The 11,839-nt window shown below is 36.5% G+C and overlaps 1 protein-coding gene across 1 annotated transcript; it reads left to right on the forward strand.

Annotated features, from left to right (window-relative positions):
• The first annotated feature begins 1,461 nt into the window (after positions 1 to 1,461).
• MMACHC (methylmalonic aciduria (cobalamin deficiency) cblC type, with homocystinuria) lies at positions 1,462 to 3,054 on the forward strand. Its single transcript, XM_009582106.1, has 3 exons — positions 1,462 to 1,683; positions 2,059 to 2,211; positions 2,743 to 3,054. The coding sequence occupies exons 1-3, from the start codon at positions 1,462 to 1,464 to the stop codon at positions 3,052 to 3,054; spliced, it is 687 nt and encodes a 228-aa protein (XP_009580401.1).
• Positions 3,055 to 11,839: the final 8,785 nt, after the last annotated feature.

Here is an 11,839-nt window from a genome sequence, read left to right on the forward strand (position 1 = left end):
CACTCGGCTCGTTCTGACCACTGAAGGGGTCTCTCCCTTGCGACTGAGGCAGCCTTGTCTGCTGTTCCGTGTTGAATTGTACAAGCTCAGTTTTCACCAAAACTTAGGGGTTCCTTCTTTGCCCACCCCAGAGGCAATCTGCAGTAAATCAATCTACAGTATCATTCCTCTGGGAATGTTGTATTTGTCACCTGAAATATTTGTATTTCCTGCTATATTCTTGATCTGACAGAAAGTAAAAGGGAACGAGGCGCTGAGAAAAGTGAAATCTCCAGAATTTGGAGGAGAATTTAACACTGCTTTCTCAAAACACAGCAGCAGAATGAGGGGCAGAACCCAGATCAAAAAGGCTACAGCTACCAGAGGGAAACCCTGCAGCACTGTATCTCTCTCTAGATTTAATTCTTACACAGTGAGCTCTGGTGCACTGACTGATACAAACTAGAAAATCAGCAAACCCTAGATTCACATCTCTCTAATTTCTTGTAACATCTTGTTTCAGCATCTTAAACAAGAGCCACAAAACTAATTAAACTCTGGGATTGACATAAGAATATATCTTTATAATAAACTTAGTTTTCATTGTATGTTTCCATACAGGCAGGTCTGGCTGCCACTGTCACCTGTAAAGTCACTTTCAAATTCATTTTACAGATACTTAGAGATGACCGGTATTTTGCAGTTTCAGGCTAAATATTAGAGTTACATTACTTGACATCTTTCTGAATGTTAGACTTGGTCTTTATGACATCCCAGGAGAGTGGGAGTTGTCATAACCTATAAAAAGACTGATGTTTTGTGCAATACATTAGTAGTGGAGTGCAGGGGTTTTCGGCCATTACCTCCTCCTGCTTGGCAGTTGCTGGTCTGGGCCCTGTCCCTCTGGTCATGTCTTCCTGCTGCCCTGGCTTGATCCCTCATTTCTGGTCTGTGTTATAACGCATCCAGCCCTGGAAACAAGTACCAAAATGTGGCTGCGTCACAATCCACGCGCCACAGCTGACAGTTCAGGGGGATTTTAACACTGCTAGGAACTTCACATCCTTCATTTCCACACATAAATGTTTCCTAAAACCATGCAACTTGTCACATGAGCAAAACAGAAGTACCAGTTTCCTTCTGGCTGAAGATGAGAAAAAAAAAAACTGTAAAAGCTTTATCTAAACCAAAACATCTGATTTGCATTGGCAAGACTGGTTGTTCATACCTCCCTCTACGGTTTCTGAGCAGAGCTGGATAAAGGGCAGTCTTGAGCGGAAAGCAGTGGATGATTCTTATCTCTCACATAGGGCTCACAGTACAGCTTCCAGAAACTGTAAATCCCAGTATGCAAAACAACTTGGTTCGAAAGGAAGGCACTAGGCAGGCTGCCTATCTGGGTTGCAAATGAAGCTGGCTACACTTCTTTCCATTTTTTTAAATTCCTGCATGCCCACTAGCAAAAGAGTGGTGTCCCTTTTAATGGAGATTTGTTTTTCTTTGCCAAAGGTTGGATGGTACAATGCTATTCTCCAGCCAGCCTTTCATCTCCCCTACCCAGATGACACACTGGCCTTTGTGGTCCTCAGCACGCCTTCGATGTTTGACAAAGCCCTTAAACCTTTTGTGAATAAAGAACGGTTAAAAATAATCAGAGATCCTGTGGATCAGTGTGTTTCTCATCATTTATCACGTGTAAAGGAGGTAAGAACCTGAAATACCGATTCCTTTTACTATTGTGACATATAACCAGGTGGATTGAGCAGTAGACAAAGCCTCCCAGTTCCTGCCTTTGCTCTTTAGAAGGCTAAAGCATTATTCATGATGGTAAGAGCATCAACAGGCTGTTGACTTGCTTTACTTGCATATTCTGTCTCTTTGCCATTACAACCTGTAGCTATGTAGAGTGCTTTACAGTCATAGTTTGAAAACCCAAGGCCACAAGCGTACTGATAGATTTCAGCAGCAGCATGTGGAAATCTGCAGGCTTCACGTGTGCCTGATTTGCTAGCATCCAGCACTTCTGTAGTGGCAAATCTTCTTCCGTGAGCCTGGGCTGATGTTTTTTAATTTTCCCAGAAATTTCCTGATCAGAAGGTGGATGTCATCTTTGATTATGAGATCCTGCCAAGCCGAAAGCCCAAGTTCTTGGCACAGACAGCTGCCCATGTTGCTGGAGCCGCATATTACTACCAAAGGAAGGATGTGAAGCTTGATCCTTGGGGTAAAAAGGTGAGGCAAAACCACAGTCTGGGAAGAACCACCAAACTGCAATCACTGAATTGTACAATTATTGTTTACTCACTAGTTCTTCCTGCAGGAAAATACAAAGTCTAGATCACATATAGATGTATAAAGTGTTTCAGACAGGAATCAGAAGCTTCCAGGATTCTTCAGGGTGGTAGGGAGATGCATACATGGAGAAGAATATCTTGATCTATTAAACCTACTTAGGCAGGAGAATAAATTTCAGTGTAAAAGACCTGTTGCTTGGAGCATTAGAAATAGAAAAAAAAAATTGCACTGTGGTTAATTTTTGTGTTAGATTTTCAAAAAGGGACCTCTCCCCACATTCCAGGAAAATGGGAATGAAATGCAATGCTTCGAGCCACATGTTCAGGAAAGAGCTTTCCTTTTTCTCTGTATAGTACTCCCAACAGAGGGCTAGGAGTGTGAGAAGTTGCATCAAAGCTTGATGGTTTGAACTCAAACCATTACTAGAGACAAAATGAGACATCCTAGATCCTTCTTTTTTCCTTCCAGAAGATCTATGGCGTATGTATCCATCCCAAGTATGGCGGTTGGTTTGCTATCCGGGGTCTCCTCCTGTTCCCAGATATTCAGGTACTGTTCCTGGAACAGTCTGCCCCTGTTGACTGTGTGAGCACAGAGGAAAAAAGAATTGAGTTGCTGGAGCAATTCAATTTCCACTGGCAGGACGGCCGCTACAGGGACATAATTGAAGTGAAGGAAAGGTACTCGGAGGAGCAAAAAGCCTACTTTGCCACTCCTCCAGCGGAGAGATTCAGACTGCTAGGGCTGACACAAGAAGCCCAGAGAAGCACATTTCACTGAGTAACATGGCTCCACAGAGGGGCAGAGGGCAAGCAAATTGTAACTCATCAGCAGCTTCTTTTCCATGGTGCTGGGGAGGATGGCGTGCTGATACAAAGATGGCAAATCCAAGCAGCGTGTGCAGCATCTCAATCCAAACATCAGCTGCTCAGAGTAAGAGGGAGCACTGCATCATAGCATTTGTGGTCTGGAGGAAGGTGGGAGCAGTCCGTTCTGTGCTGTTGCTGATGTAGCGTGTCTTTGTGGGAGTCTGGTAAGATGCCGATTAGCTTTTGGTTGGGAAAAGTTCAGACACCCTGGCAACTGGAAAACCCATGCTGCTCATTAGAGAAATCATTTTTGTTCTCAAGAATTTTCTTTCCAAGTGTTTTGGTTTTACTCTGTGTAAGAGTAAAAAAGTTAATTTTCAGTCATTGTACTCTGACATTTTTTTCTTCATCTGAACTCAGGACAGATGCTTTTTTAGATGTATCCAGCATTTTATTACCCTGTTTCATAACTCTCCCTAGGGAATAAATGTTCAGTTTTTCAGTCTTGCCTTCCTCAGAAAGAAAATTTGTCCTGTATTCCCTCACTTGCAGTGAAGCCGGCTTAATTTAATTAAGAAAACTTTTAATGTCTCCTTTCCTTAAAAACCAAAAGAAAATTCTCCAGAGATTGTTTCATTGAGTAGCATGGTCCTGTACACAGAGCAGCAGTGAGCAAAACGCAGCCAACAGCAGCCGCCTCCTTCCGGTAGTTACGAAAGGGAAAGGGACAGTACAAAGGTCACAGCTTGACCCAGGGTCAGCTTCTCAGAACAAGGTGACGTCTTTAGGTCAATTTTAAGCACTTATCCACTGCATAGAGCACCCGACTAAAATCTTCGGAAATTGCCAAATAAATCTATGTGAGTGGAGTTTTTACACATATCAAGATAACTGACTGAAAAAGTCAATTCTCATTACCTTTTTCTGAGGTAGATGAGGTTTGAATTTAAAATATTTTTCAGTGCCATGCCAGCACACACCCCACACACCGCAGTTTTAATACCATAATTTCCTGTTGTACTTTCCATATGGGGGAGATTGTAAACCTGTACGCACATAAAAACCATTGCATGAAGCATTGTCACTTGCACAGGCAAACAAGCAGAGAAGAAAAGAGGGAAAGTTTTCATGATGTTCATGTTGCTTATATTGCTGGATAAAACATCTTCAGACAGAAACATTACATTTTTTTTAGATTACTTTGTCCTGTAAGATTTGTTCAGAGGTTACAATGGCACTGTGAATCAGGAATAATTTATCTTAGAGTACTTTGAGGCTCAGGCCTCATTAAAATAATATAATATAATAAATTAGAACAATATTTTGTGGGAGTTTTGTTACTTGACTGCAGTGCAATGCTGCAAATCGCTAAGCACTTTTTCCCTCTCCTTGATATCAACATGATGATGCAAAAATACTCACTTTGCAGAACTGAGCCCTTTATTTTATGTTGTGATTCTTCATACCTTTTGGAGACCCAAACACTAAGTTGCCCTCACAAGAAGTCACTGCTTGATACAATTTTTCATAGTCTATATACTAACTAAGCATAATCAAAGTTCAGTATAATAACAAGTTTGTTTTCCTGTGAACAGAGTAGTAAGCATGTGATCACTGGGTTTGTTCAGTGTATTTGCTGTTACAAAAAAGTCTTTGTTGCTTTCCATGCTTTGTTCACCACATCTGACTAAGGCAGACACCTGATTTGCTGTGTGATAGTGGTACTGTGATTTTTAATTTAAGCAAAATAATGAAATTTGTTTAAATCCTGGGTTTTTGTTACAGAATTACTTCTGGTTGAAATGTTGGTTGCTCTTCCAGAACTTTCCAACTGAACTGTAATTTAACAGGGACTTGAGTTAATGGTTCATATTAGTAACATATACAAAATACTGATTCTCTAGAAGGATAAATACAGAATGGAATCAGATTTATCTTTTTACATTACAATTTAAAGTTAAAACATTTCACTATCGTGGGGTTGATTTCTTACAAATATTTAATATTTTGTCTTACTTCACTTATTAAACAGATTACCATAGCCATTTCATTTCAATTTTTGTAATTTGCTTCTGTTCATATGGTATTTTTGTTAATAAAATACACAATGTTGAAAGTACTCAGTACTGAGTGTTTTTATTTAAGCAATGCAATGATTAACTTGTGGAGAGCTAAAGATGTTAAAGTGAGAATCAAGCACTGCGTTTTTAACATACTGAAAATAGTGAGCTACCTAAGACACACAAAATCCAGTATCTGAAAACAAAATCCAGTTATCTTAGTAGAAGTTAGTAAACTATTATGGCAGGCTCATCTGGGATATCAAAAAATAAAACATACAGCACATTATGAATAAGTCTAATAAATGTTAATCTTTACCGCGTTATTTCAGCAAGATCATTTAACAGCAAGCACATGACAATGCACTTTCATTTTTTCCTCTGTTCTAGCAGTAACAAAAGTTCAAGGTGTCCAGCGATACATAACTGATCTTTGAGGGATTTTCCGTCTGTAACTTAAAAGTAATACCTGTAAGTACTGGAATTCTTATTTGTTAAAACATATTCGTGAATACTGAGTCACAGTAAGGGCAAATCTCTGTTCTTTGTGCTTCTGGCAATACAGTTACGTCAGGCAGAACAGAGTACAAATTTTTAATATATCCATTTCTCCTACAGTAATTTTGGAGTGAATTGGATTGGTTCTTACTGGCTTTCCCTTAGCCAGGTCACTGAGATCCACAGCTGCAGGTAGTAATTTTCTTTCCTTGCTGGTTGAAGTATAAGAGTTGGAGTATAAGACTTTGTCTTATAAAATTGAAGTTTGGGAACCTGTTTGACTTATCTCTTGGGACAAGACTAGACATGGTGAGGATCATTCTTGGATCCTGAGGCATTGTGAAGACATTCTTATTTTCGGCATTTGCAAATGTCAAACAAGTAATTGCAAATACTTGGATAGATTTACTAGTTCAAGTATCACATTTTACATTTTTAGACAAGTGAGTTTTCCCTAAATCCTAATTTTTAAACATTTATTAAAGTATCTTTTTTCCTTAGTATAACCTGTAGAGTGAGTATTCAAGAGCTGAACAGTAAAAAAAAATTAAAAGCTACTTGAATTTGAATTCAGTTTTAGCAACAAGATATTCAGTATATATTCAGCTAATAAAGTATTCTATGGAAAATTAACAAATTTGTAATGTTTTCATGGACATAACATTTATCATTCATCTTCTCTTTCAGTTAAACTTTCCTTTTTTGACTTCATCATTAACGTTAAAAGAACTGAGATTTTTATTAAGATTAAAGTTGTGACAGACAATACTGATTAAATGCAAAGCACAATCTAATCTGGTGACAAGCAGCCATCAGGATTATTGCTCAGAAAGGGAAGAAGACTTCTTTTATTCCTACCAGTTAAATCAGTTACTTCTCAGTGGTGCAAGAACAAGCTCTAATGCTTGTTTGGGGTATTAAGTAGAGTTTGGCAAACTTAATTCCTGATAATTGCCTTATTTCCTTCTCCTATAAAAAGGACGGCTTGTAACAGTCCTGTCTTCCGCTAAACTGTGAAAGACTAAAAGATCGTTTGCTGTATAAATCCGTGTTGGTGTGTCAGACAGAAATAGCCAACCTTATGGGAGTAGTGCACTCTTCTGGTTTTTTTGTTTTGGGTTTTTTTTTTCTTCAGGTGTGTGTTTGTTTGTTTGTTTGAATAGGGCTACATTGCCCTCCTCTGGGTCTGAAGCATAATTTTAGTCATTCGCTATAGTATACATGGTCTTTTATTCATTTGTGACCAAAGTTATTGGTGGTGTAGCTACTATTTAACATGGGTTAAATTACTGAAAATGCAGAGTGACTTGAATTTGACTAAAAAAAACTGAGTAAAGACTTCCATATTTCTGAAAACAAGAAGTGGCAGCTACTGATCAGCGCCACTGTGGTTATCAGCACTCTTCAGCCCCATGCAAAAAGTACATTTAGAAAGTTAGCTTTGAATACTGATTTAAGCAGCAACAGTTCCAAAGTTCTTCCTCTAAGGGGAAGTGGGTTTTGCCATTTACTGCAGTGGAGAGCCAGCTGTCCCTCTGCAGCCTTAACTTTCACAAATTCATGTATCAAAATGGAAAAATGTATCCATGAGACTTTTTTGCTGTTAAGTTCCTATCATGTCATATATTCTGTGACAGATCATCAATCATGTTTGCTTCAGAAAGTGAAGAGAGCACTTCCCTTCTAGGTTTTCAAGGAGGAAACAGAAAGAACCAAAGAACACAAACGTGCTTTTCTTTTCTCTATGTAACTGAAAAACAGATAGATGTTCACATTACTTAGGAAACCAGACTTTAGATGAAAAAAATGGAGTGGTATTTTTTTTTCCAATAACTGAAACACAAAAATGGGAATATGGTGGGAAACTTAACAAAACTGAAATATTTTATCATAGAATGAACAACAAGATATTTCAATTGAATGTTTAAAATCTCTCCAATAATATACTACAATCTTCAAAATGTGATTATACATGTATAAAAGTATTTGAAATGGCTACTTTCTGAAAAAATAAGTAACGTAACTGCCATTCATTAATATTATATCTATAATACATTTCTCATTTTATGTTATTTTTGTTGATGTTTGTACATAATTCAGTGAGTAAGCAATTTTATTTTTAATAACTGCGTATGTTTTATTTTCCTAAAACACTTCCTAAAGGAAATTTTGAAAAAGAATTCAATTTTTTTATGTCTTCAAAGTTTCTGGAAATCATACACCTTTAAACTATTTTTTTTAGCTTATGTAAACCCAAGCACGGGTAGGAGAATTCCTGCAAGTAAATTAAAGGAATAGGTGGGGGGAATTTCTGGATTGAAAAATACCCTATAGAATCTTACATTTGTGTAGAATCATTAGTTTTTCTATTAATGCATAAAACCTCTTATTCCTTTTAAAACAATTAACTAGTTTTAGGTTTTAATTTCATGTCATAACCTTTTTTCCCAGTCTTGTTCTGACTAGTCTTCTGAATCATTCACTGGTGCTTCAATCTTTTTAACAGGCTCTTTTTCCAAAATATAAAAAACTACAGCAATAAAAATGAAAATAAATTAACCTTATTTTTGTGAAAAGTGAATTTGATTAAATACATTAATTTTAAATTACATTAAGTTTTATTAATTGTAGATTAAAGACTTTTTTCTCTCTTGACAAAGGATACTAATCTCATTTGTCAGTGCAGATACTTCAAAAATATGTTGCTGTAGAATACGGAATAAAATAAAATAATAAATAAAATAAATAAAAACCTACCGGGCTCACAGTTTCAGAGGACAGTGCAATCTTAATGACTTCTTATATATTTACATAGATATGGTCAAATGGTATCTTGCACAGAAACATTCTAAATTCAGATGTATGTCCCATAATGTGTACAATGATTTAAGTTTCAGGTGAAAGACTCAAGTTTCACATTAAAGTCCAAATCTATCATCACTAGGTGTGGTGAGAACCACAGGCACACTGTTGTGCAGGAACACTGCAAACAGTTCACAGCATGATGGCAACCTGTTCTCCTGCAGCCACGTAAGTGTGTGCAGCACAGATTAACTGATTACGCAGAGTTGTTCGATGTGCACAGGCTTTGGCCTGTAAATGCACTCTGTAAAATCATATTCCTATGTTCTGTGAGGTGCTTAAATTATACCAATGTTACAGGTGAAGACACTGACTAGTGACCTGATATAAACACAGACACGTGGACAGCCAAAGTAGAATCAGTTCTGACTGTACATTGAAGGCCAATTCATCTGTTTTTTCTGTTCTAGTATTAAAAATAGAAGGTAATATATTAATGATCAAAAAGATACCTGCTTTTTTATTTCCTCATTTAGTGTTCTTTGTGTATGTGCCATTAATTTATATAAAAAAAAATTCAGTGATAGCTTTAACACACTTTCTGAATTGATGTCCAAATGTGCTGCATTCCTACTAGTACACGCTGGACAGAGCTAACTGCCCTGTGGCGTCACACCATTCCTCTGCACTAACCTCATTTCTCCCTTCGCAAAGTAGAACCATGACGTTTCTGTTTTAAGTCCTCTATCTGTCTAGCACGATACTTCAGAATATGTATTCACACAGACTGTCATTTAATACTAAACATCAGACCCACTGAAAATTTCAGAGAGGATATCTATCATATTTTTTCAAACTATTAATATGATAAACCCCATTATTTTAACATAATCTTTACATTACTGTTGTTTTGATGTATAATATTACTAAAAAGTACAGTCATGGGGCTTTTGTAAATATACTTTCCTAACCAAAGTGCAGCATTTTGTAATACCCGTGAGATGGAAACTACTTGCTTTTGTTCTTTGAACTGTATTGATTTGTTGGACAATCCAATAAACTATTCATCAAAGGCCTGATAAAAAGGCTGGAGCATTTGTTAAGAAAATAGCACTTTTTAAATTTAGTAACTTTTAGAGTATTTTTCAAAACCAGTGAGATACATCTAAAAATAAATACGCAATTGTTAATTTTGAAATAACATACTGATAAAAGATGTACAAAATCTAGTAAAGGTTAGGTTCTGTATGTCAAAAATCACATTCTGTGTATTCTATGATGAACATATAATGTATAGAATTTAAGTCCGATGCACTGTTTTGTCTTACACACATGCTGTTCTCTTTGAAAACTTATCTATCACAAAAATAAGGGAGTAAATACTCTTAATTTTAGATAATATACGAAGAACACAATGTGTAAAAGATTAACTTCCTTACACTTTTACTCAGCCTTCAATCAGATCAGACAAATCAGTACCTAAAGCCATTGTCTTTAAAACTGCAGTGAACGGGACCTTTGCCATTTATTTTGAGGGTAAGATGACACCACCTGAGAGGTGATGTCAGGGCTACTTCAGGGCTACTTCACCACAGCTGTTAGTTTCAAAGACTGACAAGAGTCTGCTCTTGTTAACTACTGTTGCACACAATTTTGAAATAATATTTAATTACATACAGTTTTAACATTTTTACAGATCTCACCAAACAAATAAAATCCCATACATATTTATATAATTACACCTACTATAGCTGCTTACCAGTGTAAACACCTGGTGCTGTGTAGTTCATCCCTCAAAAACAAGAATATAAATATATTAAAATATAGCCAATTCCATTATCATATTGTCAGTAAATGACTGCTAGTACATTTGTTTCTCTGCTTTTGAGAGGAATCAGTATCATAAATTTCTGTAAAAATCTGTAAAAGATACATACAGGTATTTAAACTGATACAAATAATTTTTCAGGTATTATCTTAAGACTGAAACTTCATATGCTTGTAAAATGTTCTTTTGCAAAGCAGTAAGCCGGTTATATAAACCCCCACTAATCACAGCAATCAGCTACAAATAAAAAGAAATAGAAGAGAATCACAGTAAGATGTATTTCAGTTTCCCTTCATCTGACTATTCCGAGTAAGATATTCTAAAGAAATTAATGAATACAAAGTTATCTTTGTAATAAGCACCCAAACTAGAAAAAAAGATGTGCAATCACTCACACATTGAAAAAAAGATGTGCAATCACTCACACATTAAAAAAAAGCAAACATCACATTCAAGATTCTGTCCTTTCTAAATAGCATCTGCCGAATGCATCTTCAGGGAAAATCCCATTAAGCAGTACACGATACTGCAACAGCTATCAGTCTTGTCACCAAAACTAAGAATTGCTGATGTGTTTTTACCTCACCAGGAAATATGGCACCCATTGATCACGAAAGCAAAACCAGTTCATAACTGTAATGAAAATACAATATGCATCTTGGTACATGAAAAAACGTTTCTCAATAAATGATTATAGTTATTTGAATGTCATAAAAAGTACACCACTCTAAGATGTCATGATACTAGGAGTGAGGTGTAAGCCCCACAACACTTAATGGAAGTTCCAAGCTGCATCTGAATCAACATTGAGTGTAAGCAAAGAACTCTTCTTGATTTGAAGAAGTTTTGTGTGTTATCCATTTTGTGTGTTATACTCTCAGAAACATTAAAATGACAGCGTGGCAAAGGTTCTCACGAATGCCTCACATGACTGAATAATAAAAAAAGAATTAAAAAAAGAATTGTTTATTTGCATTAATTCCCACAGTCAATCATTTGGTGCAAACATATACTACAGTTCCTAACCCACAGGTATTTTGTTTCTTGGCTGTTTTGAATTTCCATGTTGTCATCATTCACCAGTGACTATGATGTTTAAATACATACTGTTAGTAGTGTCTCAGTGTACCAACTCCAAGTGGACAGCAGCAGACCAATTGTAACTGAAATGTTTTTCTCAGTCACAGATTTTTTTTTTTTTAAATTAATAGCTACTTAAATAGCTGTTGAGATTAATCACTTTTCCAAAAAGGAAAATAAACACATAAATACGACTATTGCTATTGGGACATTTAAAGGGTGGGAAGTATTAAAAGTATGTCGTTGGACAATACCAGATCTCACTAAAAGCAGAAGTGAACATAACTGTGTTAGCAGCAAGGGTGAATGTCAACAGCTAATAAAATCTTCCTGTCAGAACTTGCATCTCCACACGACCGGTACGCAAAGGGAATAGTGTATCAAACGAAACACGTTACATCAGAGGAGTTGGTTAAATAAATTAAGACCACAGGTATTTTTACGGGACATTCCTACATCTCCCCACAGAGCAGCTCTGACCTCTTTTC

Source organism: Fulmarus glacialis, unplaced genomic scaffold, assembly GCF_000690835.1.
Source record: "Fulmarus glacialis isolate BGI_N327 unplaced genomic scaffold, ASM69083v1 scaffold29367, whole genome shotgun sequence".
In the NCBI taxonomy this organism is placed as follows: Eukaryota; Metazoa; Chordata; class Aves; order Procellariiformes; family Procellariidae; genus Fulmarus; species Fulmarus glacialis.